Genomic DNA, 23,308 nt, shown 5'->3' with positions numbered 1-23,308 from the left:
CTGTGATTTTCAATGAGGCACCAAATCTTTCTTTGGGTTATGTAATTAAATGACAATGTATAGAACTTTCTAGATTCCCCCACCTCTGCCTTTTCGGTCCAACACCATTTGTAGCTCCATTCTTTTGGTTCATGCAAACATTACCAGAATAGTGCAGGGAGAAGGATAGGATCCCCGCAGGGCTGCTGGTCAGGACCGATGTGTGTTTGGTCCAAAAGGCTGAGTTTCTACAGGTAGGTGCTGACCTCCTTGCTCTCCTGCTCGCGTGCCTGCGCCAAAGCCACATGGAGACACTGCAGCCATTGCTCTGCCGCCTTCTCATCCTTGGCCTTGAGAATGTAGCTTTTACAGTCGGTGAAGATCTCAAATGCTCGTGGCAGGGCGCGGTCTCTGCGCTTCTTGGCCACCACTTTGACACTCTGAATCTTGCTCAGTTCTATCAGGGTATCCTCCGGATCATCTTTCTGCAGTGCAAGGGAGAGGGAGAGGGAGAGGGAGAGAGAGAAAGAGAGCGAGGGAGGGAGGGAGGGAGGGAAGGGGGAGGGCGAGAGAGAGAGAGAGAGAGAGAGAGAGAGAGAGAGAGAGAGAGAGAGAGAGAGAGAGAGAGAGGGGTGGGGAGAGAGAGAGAGAGAGGGATGGGAAGAGAGAGAGAGAGAGAGAGAGCGAGAGCTGTAAGCCATTGAAGTTTTTGCTCTCATGATTTAAGGCCTGGGGTCAGTAGAACAATTGACAGACTGCTCACTAATCACGACCCACACAGACATATTTTAGACCTAGAGGCTGGGAAACACTTCACTTCCCATTGCTCCTGTCCAAACTGAGCAAAATTGGGCAGCACGCTTCAAAGGTAAACTGACACCAGATCACAGAGAATTGGGTAGCATAGAAAAGGAAGCTTCCTATATGCATCTCTTGAGAAAGGGACTAAAACAAACTGGTTCTGGATCCCTCCAGCTTGGGGAGCTGTGTCAAAGACTCTAAGTGAGAAAGTATTGAGGGCTATGGCCTTGTCTTTGTGTCAAACACCCAAGAGATTTGCTTTTGGGGTTCTCCACAAGTTACCCCACAGCCTGATTGGGCCCATAGTGACCAGCCTCATTTGCCACTGGAAAACATCCCTCAGGCTGTTGGCCCATTTCCTCTCCCAAGTTCTCTGTACTCCCTTCTCTCCCTTTTCTGTGGGTGAGACACAATTAAGCTCAGTCACAGTGTGAGGGACCTGGAAACGCTCAGGAGATCAAACAAAAAGGGTTCCAAATAATCACTTGGGGATGTGCCCTGCACCATGACCTCCGACTGTAGGTCTGACCGTGACCTGCCTGTGGGTCTCATTGACCTGCATTTCTTTCTTTCTTTCTTTCTTTCTCTTTCTTTCTTTCTTTCTCTTTTTCTTTCTTTCTTTCCTTCCTTCCTTCCTTCCTTCCTTCCTTCCTTCCTTCCTTCCTTCCTTCCTTCCTTCCTTCCTTCCTTCCTTCCTTCCTTCCTTTTCCTTCCTTCCTTCCTTCCTTCCTTCCTTCCTTCCTTCCTTCCTTCCTTCCTTCCTTCCTTCCTTCCTTCCTTCCTTCCTTCCTTCCTTCCTTCCTTCCTTCCTTCCTTCCTTCCTTTCTTTCTTTCTTTTTTTTTTTTTTTTTGGTTTTTGGGCCACACCCTGTGACGCTCAGGGGTTACTCCTGGCTATGCACTCAGAAGTTGCTCCTGGCTTCTTGGGGGACCATATGGGACGCCGGGGGATCGAACCGCGGTCCGTCCTAGGCTAGCGCAGGCAAGGCAGGCACCTTACCTCCAGCGCCACCGCCCGGCCCCTCTTTCTTTCTTTTCTTTCTTTCTTTCTTTCTTTCTTTCTTTCTTTCTTTCTTTCTTTCTTTCTTTCTTTCTTTCTTTCTTTCTTTCTTTCTTTCTTTCTTTCTTTCTTTCTTTCTTTCTTTCTTCTCTCTCTCTCTCTCTTTCTTTCTTTCTTTCTTTCTTTCTTTCTTTCTTTCTTTCTTTCTTTCTTTCTTTCTTTCTTTCTTTCTTTCTTTCCTTTCTTTCTTCCTTCCTTTCTTTCTTTCTTTCTTTCTTTCCTTTCTTCTTTTTCTTTCTTTTCTTTCTTTCTTTCTTTCTTTCTTTCTTTCTTTCTTTCTTTCTTTCTTTCTTTCTTTCTTTCTTTCTTTCTTTCTTTCTTTCTTTCTTTCTTTCTTCCTTCCTTCCTTCCTTCCTTTCTTTTTTCTTTCTTTTCTTCTTTTCTTTCTTTCTTTCTTTCTTTCTTTCTTTCTTTCTTTCTTTCTTTCTTTCTTTCTTTCTTTCTTTCTCTTTCTTTCTTTCTTTCTTTCTTTCTTTCTTTCTTTCTTTCTTTCTTTCTTTCTTTCTTTCTTTCTTTCTTTCTTTCTTTCTTTTTTTTGTTTGTTTTTTTTTTGTTTTTTTTTGGGGTCATACCAGGCAACGCTCAGGGGTTACTCCTGGCTCTACGCTCAGAAATTGCTCCTGGTAGGCTTGGGGGAGCATATGGGATGCTGGGATTCAAACCACCATTCTTCTGCATGCAAGGCAAATGCTCTGCCTCCATGATATCTCTCAGGCCCATTAACCTGCATTTCTAACAGCTAAATTGCTCTGCATGACATTTTTTTTTTTGTGGTTTTTGGGTCACACCCGCCAGTGCTCAGGGGTTATTCCTGGCTCCAGGCTCAGAAATTGTTCCTGGCAGGCACAGGGGACCATATGGGACGCCGGGATTTGAACCGATGACCTCCTGCATGAAAGGCAAACGCCTTACCTCCATGCTATCTCTCCGGCCCTGCATGACATTTGATGATCTACCTCTGAACTGACACAAATTATTTAAATTTTTTTTTTTTTTTTTGGTTTTTGGGTCACACCTGGCAGCGCTCAGGGGTTACTCCTGGCTCTACACTCAGAAATCGTTCCTGGTAGCCTTGGGGGACCATATGGGGTGCCTGGATTCGAACCAATGACCTTCTGCGTGAAAGGCAAATGCCTTACCTCCATGCTATCTCTCTGGCCCCAAATGATTTAATTTTTTAAAATAAAATATTACTGTTTAAAGATGTATGATTATAAGAAATTCAGGTCATTAGGCTTTAATTTATATAGTTACACTGCACTGACAATGTTCCTATTGCTGTTTCGAAACTGCTAAATGAAACAAAACTAAGCATGAACATGTCTCCTAAAGGAGCATTCATAAGGACTTTGCTGGGCAGATAGGATTTGATACTTTATTCCAATGGTTTTATTTATTGACATATTTGGGCCACACCTGGCAGTGCTTGGGGCTTACTCCTGGCTCAGAGTGCACTCCTGGGGGACTTGAGGGAACCTACAAAGTGTTAGGGACTAAATCCAGGTGTGTGTAAAGTAAATGCCTTACCCACTGTAACGATTAGCGTTAAAGGACTGATCTTTTCAAGTGAAAATATTTATCATGTGACAGAGGCTATTTTTAAACTACAGATTTTTAAACTTATGGTAGAAGTCCTGATGTACCTTAAAATGCTTTAAAGTATGTAGGAACTTCAAACTTCCTTTGAAGATAAGCAGGATTATGCTTGAGGATGCCTGTGTTAGACACCCTTTGGCTAGATTAATTTGGATCAGTGCCTGACAGTGCCACTAGAAGTTGAGGGGACTTAGTCTGTAGTACAGAAATGAACACACAGGCTTTGGAAAGTGGTAGAGGACAGGCCGGGTGTGCATGAGGCCCTAAGCTTCAAGATTGTATCCAACACTGCAGGAAGTGGTCCTTTGCCCCTAAGATATGCTGAGGACACTCTCACCCGAAACAGAGTAAAAAAAAAAAAAAAAAAAAAAAAAAGGAGACAGACAATGAGCAGCTGAGTATAGATCAGATAGCAAAGGCACCACAGACCACTGAGTGGAGTCAGACACAGAAGCAAGATGAGCCTCCCAGTTTCAGATGAAAGCACCCTGCTGGGATGGATGTGGGTGCTCCACAGTCCTCTTCCAGTAAAGCCCCACAGCTGTGGTAATCTTCTGAGCTACACATTCTGCCATGTTTCTGGACTTTTGAGTTCTATTTCTCTTTAACATAACCAATTGCTCAGCCAGCAATAAAACAGTGTCTACTCTAAGCTTTATCCAAAGACTCTGAATTTGGTAAATAGAAAAGTTTTGAGTTTATAGAAAATCACTTAATGCATCATCTCTACTCTGTCTCAAAGGACCTGAGAATCCGTGGCTTCCTGAGTGACTCCTGAAAACACTTTGCCATGCGACACCTAAAAAGGCCCTTTCTGCCTTCAATAATGGTGTCAGCTATATGCACTATTTATTTCAAACAGATCCCCAAGTTTGTGTCTTGTGACAAATAGGGTGGCCTGGGCTCACACAGGGAAAAGGTGGCAATGGTTTCTCACTCAGAGTCAGAACAGTGTCGGCTAATTAGACCAGGTCTCCATTCATATCTGAATTAGATGCCCAGGAGGCAGGAATGTGCTTTGTGAGCAGTGCTCAGAGGGCCCCAAGGCTCTTCATTAGTCCATTCAGTATGAGAGGTTTGTAATGGTCTGTAACGAGTGGATGGGGGCAGGTCTGGACTCATGACAACATGCTCTGGCAGAGACCCCATGACAGCACCCAGTCTGGTCAGTGATGAGCCATGTTTGGGCTTCATTGATCAAAGGGCAGAATGAACAGTGCTGATCTCAAGTTTCAGTCTGTTCTGAGCATGGGTGGGCAACCCAATAAGGCCTGCGGTAGTCTCCAGGGCTCTTGGTCTTATTCTACTTCCAGACAGCCAACAAATAGGGGGAGAGCAGAGAGCCATTAGGGCACATGCTGAGCATTTGCTGGGCCTGCGGTTGATCCTCAGCACCATAGGGCCTTCCAAGCACTATTACATACTCCAGAGAGATGCAGGAAACCCCCAGTCTATAGGGCCAAAGCAGGTTCACATCCTTAGGCCCTTGAACTGAACCGCTAGCTGACAATAAGTACCTGAGCATGGCTTGGGAGGCCCAAATCAAATGGCTAAGAAGTAGGCCACACTCTCAACCCCTGGAAAGACTGTCAAAGGAAGGGTCACTTAATACCAGGGTAATGGGAGTGAGGAATACTGACTGCTTAAAAATAATCTTAGTTGACCATAAGAGGGATGTAAATTGCACCAGCCTGTCTCTTCCTCCTTTCTTCTTGTCCCCTTTCTTCCTCAAAATCTTTACCCCAAAATAGAATCTGCTGTCAGGAAAGCAACCAGTCATTAGCCAGGCTGGTACTTTGGGGCACAGACTGGTAGGGTTCATCAAACATGTAAATCAACAACATACAAAGTCCCAGACTGAGGAGGTTGGTGAACTTCATTCAACACTTGGGGGCAAAGAGCAAGGAACATGGGATCTGGGGTAGAAGGGTACTGGGAAGCCTAAAGGAGGAGCTGATGTCTGCTGCCTGTAGCTTGTGGCCCTACCAGGAACTTAGTGGGGCAGGGGAAGGAACTTACACATTTTCCTTTCTGAAACAGAAGCTGGTTTCCAGCCAGGGTAAAGTAGCGGGTCTTCCACCTTTTGATGAACTTCCATCTCACTTGTTTCTCTTTGAGCTTTCCCTCCATGAGGGGCTGGCCCTCCTGGTTGACAACTGTGGGAAGCAAATGCATGATCAGGCCCTTCATATGTTATTCTGGACATGCAGGTGGTCAAAGTCAGTCAAACTGTAAAGCTGTGAGCCTAGGGATTGGCTAATATGTTGTGTGTGTGTATGAGACAGGGAACCACCCTCTGCTGAGTGAGCTGCCTGGCAGTAGGGTCCATAGGCTGCATATACACAGGTACAGGTGCCATGCCCAGTGCCCACTCCGCATAGTCCTCTCTTCTCTCCATCAATGAGCCCCCCTCCCCCTCATCTGTGGTCAGACAGAGCTCAGCATGCTGAGACAGAAACAAGCTACACAGAGGTTCTTGTCTGGCACTGCCTGACATTGCTTACAGTGTGTCCCTGTCCCATCTATGCTGTGTGGTATTGAGTGGGTGGTCTGATACGGAGGTGAGAGGATGGGAGGTGCACTGTGGGGCCTGTAGTTTAGGCTCTGGCGCACAAGTCCCACCCAACAACAGAAGCTGTACTTCAAATGGCGACCAAAGCTCTGGATCTCTGGGCAGCCCAACTTTGTTCACTTATACAAACACCTTCCATTTTCTTTTCTTGTTTTCCATGCCTTGAACCCAGGACCTCTCATGGGCAAGTGCTTCCTGGGCTCAGGTTCAGTTTTCATGGCACATACAGATCCTGTGTTCTTACCCCAGAATCTTCTCAGCACACATTGGCCACCCAATCCTCACCTCTTTCTGCTCTGCCATTCTTGGCTGGATGAGCCCACCCTGAAAGCACATGCAGAGATGATGATGGATACTGTGCCATGCACATGGCAAACCCAGGCCTCACTCATGGGACATGAGCTCCTTCCTCACCCAGGTGGTACTCCTAGAAGACAAGCTCTTTCTTTTGAACAGTGGCAGTTTCACTGTGGCTTCACTAGAGTTTTAGTGCAGCTGACCCCTGGGAATGCACATTGGGTTTGTGAGCAATGAGCAGTGGGAAGAGAACTGAAGGAGGGAGCTTGGAGTGTGCATTTGAGGGGCCATTCTAGCTGGTGTCAGGGACAAGAGGTGCACAGGCCCAGTCCTCTGCAGAGGGCAGACACAAGAAGGGAGAAGGCTGGCTGGTAATGAAAGTGTGGTGGGGGATTTCCAGATGCGGGATCTGGAAGCTTCGATTGAGAGGACCAGTGGAGTGGGAGAACAGGCGGAGTTCCGTGTGTGCCTGGCCAGGGGTCAGTGAGGCTGCCTGCTCCTGCCCTCACAATCCGTTAAGGGTGCCACAAAGCCAGACAGTGCCTCTCCCCTTCTGCCCAACAGCAACTTACTGTGGGATGGTTAGGATGGATGTTCCATGATCAAATGGGAAAGAGACCAGGACAAAGTTATATTGCAATTGTTCTGAGATAACCATTGTGTTCGCTTTAAAATAAAAAAAAAAGTGGTGACTGTGATAATCAAGGACTATCTATCAGATTTCAGAGTCTAGTTCTTCCACACACAGCAGAGAATAAATGCCAGCTCCCTTTATAGGACAGTGAGAGGCCAAACATCTAAGATGGCAGACACTGAGTAGGCAATGAAGTGGTCCTGCCCAGCCCACTCCCCATGACAGAGACTTTCCTTCTGGTCACTTCTTGCTCTATGGCCTTTGGGAAACAGTGCATTTACTGCAGTGCCCTCTTCCTTACTTACTCCTTTAACATCACCCAAAGCAGTGCCTAAGTCCCCTTAACACTGAGCAGAGATCCTGGTGCACAGGCAGATTCATACACACAAGTCCGCCTGTGTGGACCCTGATGGTCAGCTCAGCTGACCCTTGAAGGCTATTCCATGTCTGCAAGGAGCATCTGGTAAAACCACTGAGAAATGGCTGAAGGTGTAGGTGGATAGGGATCCTATTCTGACTTCACAGACAAACAACAATAGTGAGAAATGCACTTGAGCTCCCTCGAGAACAAAGGAAACCTTCTTGAAAAACACTATTGGGTCAACAGCCACAATAGCCATAGAAAAAAAGGAAAACAGGTCATTGAGAGTTCTTTATGGGGAATGGCCCTATTAAAAAAAAAAGCATTTAGAGCCGGAGAGATAGCATGGAGGTAAGGCATTTGCCTTTCATCCAGAAGTATGGTGGTTCGAAGCCTGGCATCCCATATGGTCCCCCGAGCCTGGAGTGATTTCCGAGCATAGAGCCAGGAGTAACCCCTGAGCACTGCTGGTGTGACCCAAAAACCAAATTAAAAAAAATGCATTTTAATGTCACAAAGTAAAATAACCATTTCCAGTTCCCATCTCAGTTAAAAAATATCCCATTCTCTGTGGGGTCTGAAATATAGGTCTGAGGGCACACAAGTCAGAGGGGACCCCCTGAGACACCAAGACAAGTGCCTCAGAAACAAAAGCTCTTTGGTTTCCAGTTCCACCTGCAGAGGCATGTCTGGGCCCAGCATGTGCCACATCAAATCTCCACAGGAGAGAGTGGGCACTGGGCATGGCACTGAGCCTCCTCATCTGCACCAATATGCACCAGACAGTTCAAATATCTTTCACTAGCCAACTAGCGCCTTTCATGATCTGGCGAAGACATCTGCCACCATGCTGGGTTCTATCCTTCTTAATTATCAGTTGGCTGGGAGCATGATGAAATATTCATTTTTCAAAAACTTACTTTATTTAAACACTATGGTTTACAAAGTTTTTCACAGCTGTTTATTTCCTAATAGTTACGAAGCTTTCATGATGGAATTTCAGCCATCTATTAATTTTAGTCATAAAATACCCTTCACCAGTGCACATTTCCCACCCACCAATGTCCCCTATTTTCCCTCCTGCCCTCTTCCCTGCCTGCCTCTGGTACAGACATTTCTCTTTCTTCTCTCTCTCTCTCTCTTTCTTCTCTCTCTCTTCTCTCTCTCCTTTCTCTCTCTCTCTTTCTCTCTCTTTCCTTTTTTTTCCCTGTTAGGCACTGTGATTTTTCAATACTGTTACTGAAGGGGTGTCGTGCCTATCATTTTATCTTTCAGCACCCAGCTTTTTTCTAGCATGATCATTTCCAACTATCATTGTTATTGTGATCCCTTCTCTGCCCTAATTGCACTCCACTGCTATTTGTGGCATGAACTGGTTCTCTTGGCTCTAGTCTCTATTGTCTCTGGGTATTATTAACATACTATCTTTTTTAAAGGACTCTATACTTTTTACACCTTCCCCTTTTTTGATGTCAATGGATGGGGAGTCACATGCCCATGGTGCCCCTACATCCTTTCATTTGGGATGCTTGTGGGGGTGGTACATACATACATGGCTGCGGAGAGGAGAGATGTTACTAATGGCACCTGGGAGGCAGACAACAGAATAGGAGGAACATATCTAGTGACATGGGACATCAGGACTTGAACTTGTGGCCTTAAGCTCACAAGGCATCCTCTGCCCAAAGGCTATGGGACAGTAAACAGAATTCTCTTGGGCACTGCATGTTCTGAGTATGCCAATTTGAATGTCTTTCCTAAGAGGAAGATTTAGACTTTCACCCATTCCTTTTGGAAGTCAGAATAGAAAATACTGATGCAGAGAAAAAATGAGGTTTGCAGGTGAGATGAGCCTGGGTAGGAGAAGACATGGGGATATCTGCAGAAAGGGGCTAACCCTGCCTGAACGCAGGAGTGGGGTGTGAGCATAGATGGGCATGAGGAAGCAGGGAGCTGGTGGGGAAGCAAGACTGCAGTGAATACTCACTTGGGGAGCAGGACAAAGGGATGATGGCCTCCTGGATTGCTGTGAGAGAGTTGGAGAAGGTGAAGAAGGTCTCAGTCATGGATGGGGTTGCTGAGCTTGGATAGAAAAGGTTGGATAGAAAAGGTGCCAGCTTGGGTGTGTGACCTGAGTACCTACACAGAGAGCCCAGAGCTAGGCAGGGGGTTAGCAGGACCCTCACAGTTAGGGCAGTTGATGGCACAGGTGTGGGAATGGGGTGGGAGGCCTGCCAATACTTCAGACACAAGTCTCCTCCAAAGGATATCTTTGGGATGATATCGGATCTCTAGGCTGGTTTCAATTACATCTTAGACCATCCACACTTGTCGCCTACTTACTGGCCATGTCTCAAGAACTTGTCCAGAAACCCACTCCTGATCAGCCTCCTGTGTCTGCCTTGCACTGTGCACACTGCCAGGTGTTGGGTATGTGAGAGGGGGGTACCAAGGTTGGGTTGGGGACCAGGTCAGAGGTACATGCTTGCTGTGTCACTGGGGGAAGCATTGCCTGGGTGGGGTGGTCCAAGCACATCCCAGAACCACATCCACAACCCCTTGTGGTGGACAGTCCTGGATCAGAGTATTGCTGGAGTGACTCCTAGGCCTCCTGAGCACTGCTTCAGAAGACCCCCCAAATGGGAAATGTTGGTAGGCCTTTGGATTTATCTTCATATTGCGTTTTAATTTGATGTCTCTCGATTGGTTCCTTTAGATTACATGTTTAAAAGATGTTTCCCCATTGCCTCCTCACCTGGCTTTTCCCCCTCCCCTTGGGGGTGGGCCTTGTTTTTTCCCAATGAAGGCTGCTTTGGAGGCTTGGAGGGGAAGCTCCCATCTTGGCTCTTGGTTCCAGGTGACTGGCTTGTGAGTGAGTTTCTGACCTGCTATTCCTTCCCAACCATGTATGGATTATTTCTTGTGTCGGAATTGCTGCTGAACCCATGTCTCTTGTCCTATCCAAACTGGGGGCATAGAAATCCTTTCCTCTCTCTGGGAATTGTGGAATGCACAACCTATCACTTCACAGGAAAGATGTGTTTGTCTATACAAGGGGATTCCTTTCAGCTGTTCGCAGCACCCTGGGTGGTCCTGGGACTCAGGATCCCTGACAGAAGTCAGCTGGATTCTACTCAAACCAAGCTAATGAAACAAAGTGAAAGCAGCCCTGGGGCACTAGAATAAATAGTGGGGACTGATGGAGACAATGCAGAGGGCCAAGTTCAGGGGTGAGGTGACAGATTAATCTGGCTGTTTGGTGACAGCAACAAATGGTGTAGAGCACTGTGATTTATAAGGCTGGGTATTGAACTCAGGAGGTTTAACATGCATTATATAACAGGAGAGGAGGAAATAATCAACAGGTCTTCTAGTTTGCTGTCCGGGACAAGAATGATCATGACTAATGGCACATAGAAGCAAGATGGAGAGATTTGTCTGTGGCACAGGGCTCATGAACACCAGGTGGGAGCACATATGTGAGTGTGTGAGCATGTGTGAGATGTGGGGATGAGCACATGTGCGTGAGCCTGTGTGAGTATGTGAGAAAGCATTTGAGTGTGTGAAACAGTATGCACGTGTGGGGAGCATGAGTCTGGGTGAGTAAGGGTTGCAAGTGAGTCTGTTCAGAGTGTGAGTATGTGAGACCATGTGTGAGAGTGTGAATGTAACTGAGAGACTGTGAGCCTGAGGCTCTGGGGCTGCAAGAAGTATGCACGAGGAATTGTGAATGTGAGAGGCCACCATGGTACTGTGAGGTGCGAGTCTATGGGTGTTCAAGAGTTGAATGTGAGTATGTTGAGTGTAAGAATATATGTGAGATGGTGTGCAAGTATGTTGGGGTAAGAGCTGTGAGAATGTGCGAGAGAGACTGTGAGTCTGAGGATGTGTCAGAATTGTGTGTGTTGAGTTCATGTGTGTGTGAGAGAGAGACAAGTGTGACTGTGATTTCAGATATGCCAGAGTTGTGTGTGAGCATGTTGAATATGTTTATGTGAGAAGGTATGTAAGTGAGGCAGCATATGAGTGTCGCTCAGAGCGTGAGTCTGGGTGTGAAGAGTCATGTGTGAGTCTGTGTGGGGGGAAAGAGGGAGAGAGATCTTACACAGGCTAGGGTGCCCAGAGCAGGTCGAAGGGAGAAGATTTCAGGAGCAGAGCTTACATGTCATCCAGGATGTTGATGGCTGTCTGGGCTTAGATTCTGCCTGAAGACACATGGGGCCAGACGTCGTGGATCAGCACACTCTCCAACCACATGAGCAACCCAAGACAATTGATGCCTTTCTTCCAGATCTTTAAACTTATGTGAAAGTGAAATCCGGTTCCAGGTCAGGGGCATCACAGGCTCTGTAACCCGAGTGTATGCCTCAGAGACAGTCCCTCCTCCACCCCCACCCCCCCACCCCCATCATTTTCTTGCTGTAGTGGAGCACAGCCAGCAGAGTAGAGTGTGTGGTGACCTCTGACAGCCAAATCCACAACCCATTTCTAACAGAGGGGCTCTTGATGGGTGTCTGAACCCTTCTTTTCTCTTTTATCTCTGTGGAGGTGGGCCCAATACCTGGGGGTACTTGGAGCTCTTTCTGGCTTGTGTTTAAGGGTCACTCCTGGTCATGCTCAGGGTACCTGCGGCTGCACATCAGGAAAGTGCCTCACAATCCTTTCATTTTTCCTTCCCAACCATACCAGAATCGTGACAATCATGACAGCAGCCTCCAGTTATCTCACTGTAGCCAGGACAATGTGGAGCCCTATTCTGGGGACCAGAAAGGGCGCACATGAGGGCAGAGCTGAGCTGTCACTGCATGGCTTCTGTGGGCAGGACAGCCAAGGTCTTGGCTCACTGGGCACCTCAGAGCTGAGAGCGAATGCTGCAACTTCCCTCCACCTCAGCCAGATGATTCCCTGGAAAGCCCAGCCAGCTCATTTGCTTTTCCAGTCAGCACATGCTGGCAGGGCAGCACTCGGGCATGCAGCAGCTGAGGGAGGCTCTGCTGGGTTTCCTGAAACAAGTCTGTGCTGCGTCACTGTGTGCTCTATCTCCAGCCTCTCACTCATGGGGATCAGAACCAACCCCAATATGTACGTCTCCAAGGGCAGTGAGTAATCTTCATGGCTGGTTAATCTTCTCAGCGTATCTTCATAAGACGATGATCAGAGACTGACTCAGCAGCTGGAAGGCTGGGGTGGAGTCACTGTTGGAACCATGGAAATTACCATGGCAGTCATTTCCCACAGCCTCCTGGCCCAGGGCCCCTTCTCTTTCATCGACACTAGGAGGACCCTGCTTGGATTTTCCACACTATCATCACATTCTTAAATCATGGCTCTTGTAATTTCCAGTTTTCTGTCCTGGGCATGGATTTAGCTGAAGGGCTGAAGTCTCAGGTTTAGGAATTACTCAAGGTTTTTAAAATCCAGTATTTGGAATCAGTGTGATGTGGGACAAATTTCTTAACCTCACTGTTTTGGTTTCTTCATCTGTAGAAAGGACTCATGATGAGCAAAGGAGGGGAGGAGCTTATATAGCATATACTAGTCCATAGTGTAGTATGTGGACAACTAAAATTCTTCCAGTCAGATGGGTCTAGAATGAGTTTATTCAGCCTTTGACTGCACCCATTTAGACAAAAGGCCTATTTCTTTGGCAACAGATCTTAGACTCCTCTGAATGTCTGTACATTTGTAGTAGTTGGTGGGAGCTGACAAGCCTTCATCCCTGCAGGAACAGTGTCAAGGGGACTGTGAGGAAAGGCTTCAACTTCGAGCCTATCCCTGCTGTCTCACCAGAAGCTTCTGTGTCTCTCTCTGGTCTTGCTTTCATTGTGTGGAGAGGTGGAGCAGAAATTTAATTTAAATCTTGGAACAATAAATACTTGAAAACAATGATTTCATTGATGTATGTGTGTGTGTGTGTGTGTGTGTGTGTTTGTGTGTGTGTGTGTGTGTGTGTGATACCTCATGGTGCTCAGGGATTACTCCAGGCTCTTCACTCAGGAATCACTCTTGGTGGTGTTCGGGGGACTCTTTGGGATGCCAATACTGAACCCAGGTCGGTCATGTGGAAGGTAATTGCTCTCCCCGATGTACTCACAACTCTGGCCCCATTTGCCAGTTCTTCAGAAGACAAGAACCCCAATCCAGTCTCTTTTCCCTTTTTCTCTGGACACACAAAGTTGCTCCCCCATCACAACCCTACCCCAAGCTGACAATGGCCCATAAAAGGAGACTACAGCAAGAAGTAAACACAGCAGTGCAAAGGCAGAAGTAGCAGGCACTTTTTTTTTTTTTACTGGAGCCGCAATTCTCAGAACAACACAGATAGAAAGGCCCCTGTAGATTTGACTCCCCCGCACATGGTAGGGTTTACATCCACCCACAAGGCACATAGTGAGAAACTGTCATTAACAATGCACAGAATCTCAATCTATAAAACAATTAAAAAAAATAACAAGGCATGGGACTAGAGCAATAGCACAGTGGTCAGGAAGTTTCCCTTGCATGTAGCTGACATGGGTTTGATCCCTAGCATCCCATATGATCCCCTGAGCCTGCTAGGAGTAACTTATGAGTGAATAGCCAGGAGTAAAGCCTAAGCGCACCTCTCTAAGTGTGACCCCAACACAGACCATACAAAAATAACCAAACACTAAAAAGCAACAAGGCCCATTGTATTATTAGTCCATCCATCTGGCATCACCCACTTATCCTCCCTCCTTTCATTCATACATTTCTCTGTCCATTCTTCCATCAGGTCATCTACACATTCATCTCCTCCCACCTTTCACCCCCTCCCACTTTTCCTCCCTTGATAGCATTACTCCCTGCTAAAAAACTACAAGGAAAAACACCTTCTGATGCTAACTAGAATATGACCTCTCTAGAAAACATATATTCTGCCTTCATATTTGATACCAAGCTCAACCAGAACAAGAATGGAAACAAAAAGTAGGGTGCCAGAACTAAGCCAGCCAGCCAACCCAACCTCAAAATGTTTATGTCTGGGTCTCATCACCTTTGTATTTACCACATGCACAGAGTCATTACTAATGTATTTATCAACTATACCATGTTAAGGCCTTTTTATGAAAATAAATTTATAATTTAGGTGGTTATTTTAATATTAGACTAGATCAACAAGCTATGTCAACTTCTCAGAAAGTCTAGCAATTGGGGGAATTAATGCTCTAAACAGGATTTCCTTCAAGCCCTGGCCTCCTTTTATGCTGCAAAGGAAACAAGTCAATGCATGCAGGCATGCTGACGGTTTCAGGGCCAACCACTGTGGCCCAATCTGTTCTACTGTACAATATTTAGCTTTGTTTGTGTTTTTATTGCCTATAGTTTTTATCTGTACTGACTAAGGAACACCATTGAGGAAGCAGGGTGTTATGTCCTTTCCAAACACTTGAACCTGAGCAAACCTGAATAAAACGTAGACTTGAGAGCTTGTAGCCCAGGGCCATCTCTGATGTCCACTTTGGCCAGATACAGACTTGAGTATGGAGCCACCAAATTACCACACTGGTTCTGAGGAGTGTCTGAGTTGTTAGGCTGTGGCTTTGGATCTCTCCGTGTCACACATCTGCATTAGGTGCCCTACAGCTTATCAGAAGCCCACTAACTGAGCCACTCTACTGCCTGTTCTTTCACTTTAACTATTCAGAAAGAGGGGGTTCACTCTTCTTCATACCAGCTCTTAGAATAAGCCCACAATTGGTGCTCAAGTCCTGACAACCAGCTTTCCAGATGGTTCCATGGGGGATACATTTTAATTGGTTCCTCTCTGCAGGCCCATCACATCTCTATCTGGCTAATCAACACTATTTGATTCAGCCCCAATTGTCTCAGCAGTTGGCAGAACAGGCTTGCTCTGGGGCACACACTGGCCCCACACTGTGGAGTTTGCAAAGGCCTTATAGGAGGTGAGGTGCTCCCTTGCAAAGCCAGTCTCTAGTTGGGGCCTCACACACTTCCCTCTGTCTACAGCCATTCCCAAGCAGGGACATTTTGGGCACACAGTATCCTGTGAGGATAAAATTCTAAAAAGTGACACCAAGATCCCAGTGCCATGGGCAGCCTGAGATGGCCAGCAGAGTAATCTCTGAACCAAGTCCCACCCCGGCTAAGGGAACAAGCATGATGAGAGCCCCTTTAGGACCAGTGAGCTCTCAGTCCCTGGGAACTCAGGTGTTTACCACACTTTGTTGCATCAGTTTCCCTGTCCACCCACAGAGGGGTGAGAAAGCTCTGCTTCACAACAGCTGTCAAGGCTGGTCTGGCTTGTGTGGCCCAGAGAGGCTCCAGCTCAGTTGTAATCATGATAGAAGGTTGGAGGCTAATGGCAGAACTGCCAGCCAGGGGTCCCCCTCCAGTCCTTCCCATTTGCCCAGGTGACGGTGCCACGCACAAGGAGAAAGCGATGGTGGCCATGTGCCACCCAGGCAGTGAGGATCTCCCATATCTGGGAGGGGCTTCTGACATGCCCGGGTGTCACATTAGCAAATAGAAGAAGCAGGCGAGCATATACTAGGACTTTCATTTGCTTTTGGGCTACACTTGGTGGTGCTCAAAAGTTAGTCCTGGATCTGCACTCAGGGAGGACTTCTGGCAGGGCCTGGAGGACCACTTGGGATACTGGGGATTGAACCCTGGTCTGTCATGTACAAGGCAAGCACCCTCCCCACTGTTCTATCACTCTGACCTGGTACCTGGGGAGTTTTCTGGCCTCTTCCCTTCCCCTCACTTCCACTGGGCAAGCAGCGGAGTCTACTGGAGGTCTGGCCTCAGCAGGACCTATGTGTCTGGGAGGGAGGCCCAGCTCATTCTAGGGGCTCACCAGCTGCTCGCTCCGGATTGTTGCACATGAAGCATTGCCACGATCCTGCCGAAGCTTCGCTCAGGCCAAATACATCGAAGAACCTCACTTCTTCCAGTCGAAGCTGCAGCTGATCCAGGTCCTGTAGGGGAAAAAGCACAGAAGGACTCCTCAGGTGCATTCTATGTGCCAGGGCCACAGGGTGAGTACCCTGAGAGATCCAAGTTGCCCAGAATCTTCTGGAATCTAACTCCAAAATTTCTAGAAACCAAGTGGGTGCTGGTGGCACAGAGGTGGAAAGGGAGGTTTAATCGCATTTTAGAGAATATGGAAACTATTGTCTCGATCAAAAACGGATTTCAACAGGTCAGCTGTGCAGGAAATGGTGGCTACGTGGATGTGTGTGGCTTAACCCCTCAGTTCCCAACTGTGCTTCCAAGTGTGTTCGCATTTTACACCTATCTAAGAGTGTGGGTATCCCCTCCCCCACCTGAATTTATTCCACCTGAATGATCAGAACTGCGCACACCTGGAATGGGCGGGGAGAGGAGTCTGCAGGGGGGAGAGAGGGGATAAGAAGGAGAGTTAGAGAGAGAAGTGTATGAGAGGCATCATCAGGAGAGAGAGCCACCATCATCATAGATACAGCATCAGATTCGCATCAGCAATTCAGTATCATCAAGGAAGCAGCAGCAGGAATATCACCACAGGGAGTTGTTTAGCCTGGAAGCCAGTTAGGAAGCCTGGTACAAGCAGCTGAAAGGGAGACAGAGGCCGAGAGAGCCCATTAGGAGTGGAGAAGTAGCTGCTAGGATAGAGGCCATGTGAGGAGGTGTACAGGAGCAGTATGACTGTGAAATAAAGCTGGCTGACTCCTTTTTTTTTTTTTTTTTTTTTTTTTTTTTTTGGTTTTTGGGCCACACCCAGCGGTGCTCAGTTGTTACTCCTGGCTGTCTGCTCAGAAATAGCTCCTGGCAGGCACGGGGGACCATATGGGACACCGGGATTCGAACCAACCACCTTTGGTCCTGGATCGGCTGCTTGCAAGGCAAACACCGCTGCGCTATCTCTCCGGGCCTGTCTTTTTTTTTTCTTTTTTGGTTTTTGGGTTGACTCCTGAAACTTCATCTGACTGCTTTGTGAATCTCTCTGCCCTCATCCTGCAACCTTCAGACCCGAAAGACCATAGGGGCTGCGGGAGCCTGGTTGAGTCTAGTAAGTCCTCACCATTCTCACACCAACGTTAGAACAATTTAATTTATATTAAGACAACACCAGAGCATGGCTATGCTGCTTTTAATGTAAGGCCTGTGTCTCATCTCTTAGCAGTAAATTTATTACATCTTCCCACACCCATCCCAAATAGCACCCCAAGTAGTCTGCCATGTTTTCTGTGCTTGGGTCTCTTACCAACATGCTCCTGCTGAGGTGATGGGAGAGTCTATGGAGGGAGATGATGAGCTTACCCGCCTGCATCACATAGCCTGGCTGCTCAGAAGGCTGTGGTGGCACAGCAGGGCACATTCAGACAGCTGCTCTCTCAGGCCAGCCCACACCACCCAGATAGCACACATTTACCCTTTGAACTGTGACTTTATTTCCTTTCTCTGGAGCCCTCATTCCAAACTTCTCCCATCCAGAACAGCTCCTAAGATGCCTGAGAAATAAGAAGTGGAGGTCCCCAAGTCTCACCCACGTGGCTTAGCTGGAGAGAGAGAGAAGCTTCTTTAAGGCAGACATGACCACTCTAGGGCACTCACGGTCTCCAAGGCTTGTCTGACTATAGGGAGGTGGTCTCCATCTCTGCAGGCTCAGGCCCAAGGACTGAGAACCCATGAAGGGGTCTGTTTCCTCCTGGCTCTTCGCCAGCATTCACAGCTGCCAAAGGCAGGATTCTTTGCCCATTGAAGGTCATGCCCTCAGCACCCAGAGGTGCCTGTCAGGCCAGCAAGTGTTAAAATAAATTTCTTTCTGAGACAAAAGACTCAGTGGGAGTGGGAAAGGCATCCTTTTCCAGCATACTTTACAGAAGACTTTTCTCCTGCAGGCTCTGTGGCTGACCCCGAGGTGCCCCATCTGCTGAAGACAGCACTTCCAGTTGCAGAGACTCCCTGTCTCCTGTCCAAGCCCTTTCTGGGGAGGCTCTAGCCATACGAATGTGAGAACAAAGTCTCTCAAGTGTCAGTAGGGACAATGGAGACTTTTTTAGAAGTATGTTCCCAAGAGAAGGGCTCCTGAGGCTCTTTGGTTTCAAAGGAGGAGATCCATATTAAAATTTATGGCAAAAAAGCAGATGGTCATAAATAACCATCTCAGAACAGTGGCATTTCTGTAGCCTGAGCCTGGCCACACGTATGCACGGAGATAAGCTTGATTTCCCACAGCAGGAGGCAGAACTTTTCCAATCCCACAAACACCTGGAGCCAGCCGAGGCCTGGGGAGAAAACTCCAGGCATGTTTGATCCTGTTCTCAGACTGTCCATGTCCTGGGCTAGTACCTATAAGGCGCCTTTGTTTTGGAAAGTGACTTGGAAGTGTTCAGGCAGATGGTGCAGTGCTGCTGTGTGTCAGCCTTGAAGCTGGCATGCCGTAGGGCCTGGACATGTGGGGGTGCACTGGAGACCTCGGAATGATTAGGTTGGAGCAGTGGTTAGATGGAGAAAGAAGTTTCGAGGTGCAGATGGGAAGAGAAGTCTGGGGTCCACCCCCCAAGTAGCATAAATAGTTGTAGAGAAAAGGTACTTTGGCAACTGTGATCTCTTATTTTTGGTTTCTCTCTCCTACCTGTCTTCATCCTCCCACATACAATTTCCCCATGTCTTGCCTAGGAATTCCTTGACGGCTAGTTGTTAAGATAGTAAAATCAAGTTATTCAGAGGTAAGATTCCCTTAATATGATGTTCCTTTTGGAGATGCCCTCCCACTAAGAGAATTTCTAGCCAAGCAGAGTCACTCTGTGAGTCTTTTAGTTCCAGTAGAATTGTGGTGGAAAGGTTTGGGGATGGGTACCCTCAACAATTCCCACCTCCCAAGCTTTATGCCTTTCAAAATTCACTTCCTCCTGCAGATACTGGGCCTGAATATATTTAAAATAATTCATAAGAGTTACAGTTGAGGATAGGGTGACCAAAAGGATTGGGATTCATGCTATGTGCGAGCACATGTACACAGCATTGGAAGAGGGAGACTCCTCTTGATGCACCAAGCAACCAACAGGGACCAGCAGTAGAAGATCCAAATGCTGCAAGTTGACGACCCAGGTCTTCAGCCCTGCACAGATACTTTTTGACAATGGTCGAACAAGCTAAAAGGAGACCTGAGCAGGATGTGTAGGGGTGCTACTAGGTTTGAGGGGGTTTTGCAGTGTTTGCATCAACACCTGGACTGGGTTATGGAGTGGAAGATAGATGCCCAGTTCCCCACACCACTGGCAGGCTCTTTCATCATGCCTGGGGCAATGGTAGAGAATACAGTGGAGCCAGAGGAGGGCACCTGTGACTCCACCCTGGATGTAGGTCTAACTACCTGCAAGAACCCGCCCACTTCTGAGAGGGGTCTTGGGTGGATATTATATGTATCTTTACCTGCAAGACCCGCCCATTCCTGAAAGGGGTCTTGGGAAGGTTAGATAAGGCCTTTGACCCAAGGGATTAGGGTCTTTGCCAGCATGGAGAGGTAGCAGAAGCAGAGATGGCTGAGAGACAAGTACAATGCAGGGCTGAATAGATATACAGCATAATTGGTTATGATATAGGCCACACACATGGGCCAGGGCCAATAAAGATGTTATCTCTCCTGAAGCCTGTCTGAGTGAGTCTGATTCCCGCCAGGACTACCTGAAGATGATGACCTGCCGGTTAATGGGGGATAGAGCCACGTGGCTGGGGCCTAAGAACAAAGGCCTCCATCTCCATCCAAGCCCATCATAAGGGCTGTTTTACTACATCTGGCGCCTGAACAGGGACATGGATGTGAACCCTGAACCCAAGAAAACAGCGAATATGGTGAGATTTCTGCTCTTCTGTTTGATTTTGGCTCTTTTCAGATGGAGTCAGCCCAAAGCATTTGGCAACGTGAAGCCATGTTCAAAGATGGCCACGACCCCTTCTGGGGGCAAAAATATCAGTAAAACAGGGGAGTTGAAAACTTGTATCACTCCCATCTGAGATCAGGACTAAAACTTTGTTGCCAAAAATCCTTTTCCAAAAACCTTGGCCTCCTCAGATACTGATGGAGGGCCTTAATTGGAAAAGGTTCAGAAAGAAAAAGCTTCTACAAGCAGACTGATTTTCTGAGAATAACCTTCGGCTTGAATTTGGACTTCGACTTTGAAAATTTCCGACTGGACTTTTAGTTTGAATCACTTTGGACTCAACATCCAAATGTGCCCTGCGGAAATAGCTGCGAACAAGTTGCATTGCAGTAGCGGAGCTGGCTTCCAAAGTGCAGCCAGGAAAAAAAGGCAGCTGCGATCAGCAAAGAATGCCCATCCCACGGCAAAAAAGCAGTGAAAAGCCCCTAATCAGCCCAAAAGCAGCAACGCGTGCAGCTCTGCTCTGCTTCGATAAAGCCATGTGGAAACAGCGCATGGAAAAGACAAAAGTGGTGAGCCTGGGATCCGCTTTCCAGATCAGAAAGGTGAAACGGTGCAAGAGGACCTGCCTGCGGGGACTGAAACCACATGTAGTGAAACCACGTGGTGAGAGCAGCGTGGGACAAAATCAACGTCTGGACTAATGGTTTTTAGGTGAAGGGATTAAGTGGGTAGCCACATATTTTACACATAGTTGGTGATGGGATAAGTTTTAGTTAGTTTGTGGCACAATTGAACAAGGAGTCCTGGGGTGTGGCTGGCTGGAGACTTATGCTTTTGAGATGTACCTCTTTCCAAAAGCAGAGAAGGACTCCTTCTTCTAATAGGAGACAAGTGGGGACTGCTTGAGCAAAGACAGTGAATAATCTATGCTGCACAATGGATTTTTATGGGAATCAATGGGGCACGGTGCTTTCTTAGCCTCACTGGGTTCTCTAACTGCTCTTCAGGATGCATAAAACATACTTTCTCACCAGCCTGGCCTGAAGATCTCCTCATCTGCTTCACAAGGTGGTTTTAGGCTCTTGAGTTTCTGGAACAATCACAATTCACCAAGTCTGTCATGCCTGAAATACAGCCAGGCCCAACACTGGGTGCCCTAGTTTGGTAGTCTGATAGTGTCAGGGTGCCCCACCATCTTTGGCAAGATTGGGCCAGGCCAACCAGTCTGTATTCAGAACTCATATTTTTTTGGTTTGGGGAACACATTTAGAGGCTCTACAGTGCTTGGGATGGAATCTGGTGTCCCTGATACAAAGTGTGTTCACTGTTCAAGTCATATAGTCACAAGTCTTGGAACCTTTTCCCCATCTGTGGCCTTTTCAATCAGCAGCAGGACCCCAGGTGCTAGGAACTAGACCTCCCCATACCAAGTGCACATCAACAAAAGTCTCCTTTTGCTTTTGACAGATATGCCCACAGGCTGGTTTGCAGGAACAAACCAGTAGGAGCTATTCTGAAGCCTGCAGCCCGGGACTCCCATCAGTCCTTCTGGTTTCCTTCTGGCCTCCCTCCTGCAGCATATGAGTCTGTGATGCAGTCTGAATGGAGCCTGGGAACAGGGAGAAGGAACTGGTACTCAAGCTGCAGCTGCCACGGGGGACCTGGTTTGGGCCTGGTTCTTTGGCTTATAAAGCCTAAGTCCCATGGCAATATGGGAACAAACAAACAAAATTTCCCAAGCTTGGGCTGAGCCATGGAGGCAATATAAGCTGTGGCTGCTGTACTTTGGCATATGAGACCAGGCCTGCGTGGGTATCACAGGGGCAATGTCGCTTTTGCCAGCCACTTTAGGCCTGGGCCTGTCTCCTCTTCAGGCTTGTGTTCTGGGTAAAAGACACACTCTTCAGGCATTGGGGTCCATGCCTTAGGAGAGTTCTTTATATTTTTAGGTTTTAAAACTTTATTTGCATATTTAAAAATTGTGCATTGTTGTGTATGTAAACATTTCAATGGGATTATTATGTTACTGACCCTACCCTGATCGGTGATTGTGCCCTACCCTAGGGTGTGACTTGGCATTCTGCTACCATCCTAGGGTGGTACCTGATTCTGCTCCCACCATTGGGTGGTACCTGATTCTGGGGGATAAAAGCAAGGGTCTGTTAAAGGCGAGTGGCTTTTTGGCTGGAACTGATGCTGAGGCTTTGGGCTTCAGTCTTGTCCTCTGAATAAAGCTGATATTTTCACAAGCCTGACTGTCTGCTAGCCTTTTACCCACTACTTCATCTCAGAACTGCTGGCTGAACAGGGTGGCAGACTCGTGCTCCGAGCTGGAGGGGAAAGACCTCATTCTCCATTCCCCCCATTAAGGGCTGACTTGCAACAGTGCATTTTAATATAATTAAACCATTAAAAAAATGGCACTCCAATGAATTGTTTTTTATAGCCAGCAGGATCCAGAGTGAATTCCATCTCTGGTCACATCAGGCTTCTTCCTTTCCCCAACATAACATGCAACGTTTTCCCTTCCAATCAGGAAAGACAGATGGGGGAGGCAAGGCACCTTAGTAGTTGTCAGTAGTTTCCAAATCTTAAAATGTGAAAAGGGGGCAGCACAGTCATTTAACTTTAAACTTCATACAATCTCACATCTAACTAAGTTAAACAGCTAAAAGTAGCAGCATAAGAAGGCATTGCTTGTGGAATGTACAGTGTGGATGGACAGCCTCACTTTTACGACTTGCCTGCTTGCTTCTCCTGTTCAATGGTTTTTTTTTAGAAGGTAGCACATTTTTCTCTTGCATTTCTGTTTTCTTCAACTTCGATTTAATCTCTCAATCTGAACCATATCGGGCTTGTCAGACATGGTTGAAGAGGAAAGCAACAAGGCGCAAGAACAAGAAGATATGGAGCAGAATGGCAACCACCAGCAAATCCTTAGGAGAGTTCTTAATGCCCTTTCTGTGTCATCTTCAGGATGGGCTGTGTGTATCTGCACCATACCTGCAGCTCCCCAAGCGCTGGTAATAGGAAGTCAAGAATCTAATTTTTAGAGTAATAGTTTTTTTTTTTTTTTTTTTTTTTTGGCACAACCGGCGATGCTCAGGGGTTACTCCTGGCTGTCTGCTCAGAAATAGCTCCTGGCAGGCACGGG

At 47.2% G+C, this 23,308-nt stretch overlaps 1 protein-coding gene and 1 pseudogene across 2 annotated transcripts in view; both read right to left on the bottom strand.

The window, feature by feature from the left end:
• Positions 1-227: 227 nt before the first annotated feature.
• Positions 228-23,308, bottom strand: part of VEPH1 (ventricular zone expressed PH domain containing 1) — a 134,444-nt gene continuing 111,363 nt past the window's right edge. For both annotated transcript variants that reach the window (XM_049774445.1, XM_049774446.1), the window contains 3 exons: positions 16,140-16,260; positions 5,456-5,592; positions 228-464 (listed from right to left, as the gene is read on the bottom strand). In XM_049774445.1, the coding sequence (XP_049630402.1) occupies positions 228-464; positions 5,456-5,592; positions 16,140-16,260 (495 nt within the window). The remainder of the gene's footprint in view (positions 465-5,455; positions 5,593-16,139; positions 16,261-23,308) is intronic.
• Positions 22,888-23,032, bottom strand: LOC126010872 (thymosin beta-4-like; annotated as a pseudogene).

Source organism: Suncus etruscus, chromosome 6 (assembly GCF_024139225.1).
Source record: "Suncus etruscus isolate mSunEtr1 chromosome 6, mSunEtr1.pri.cur, whole genome shotgun sequence".
NCBI classification, from domain to species: Eukaryota; Metazoa; Chordata; class Mammalia; order Eulipotyphla; family Soricidae; genus Suncus; species Suncus etruscus.
This window is presented reverse-complemented; position numbering and strand designations above follow the sequence as displayed.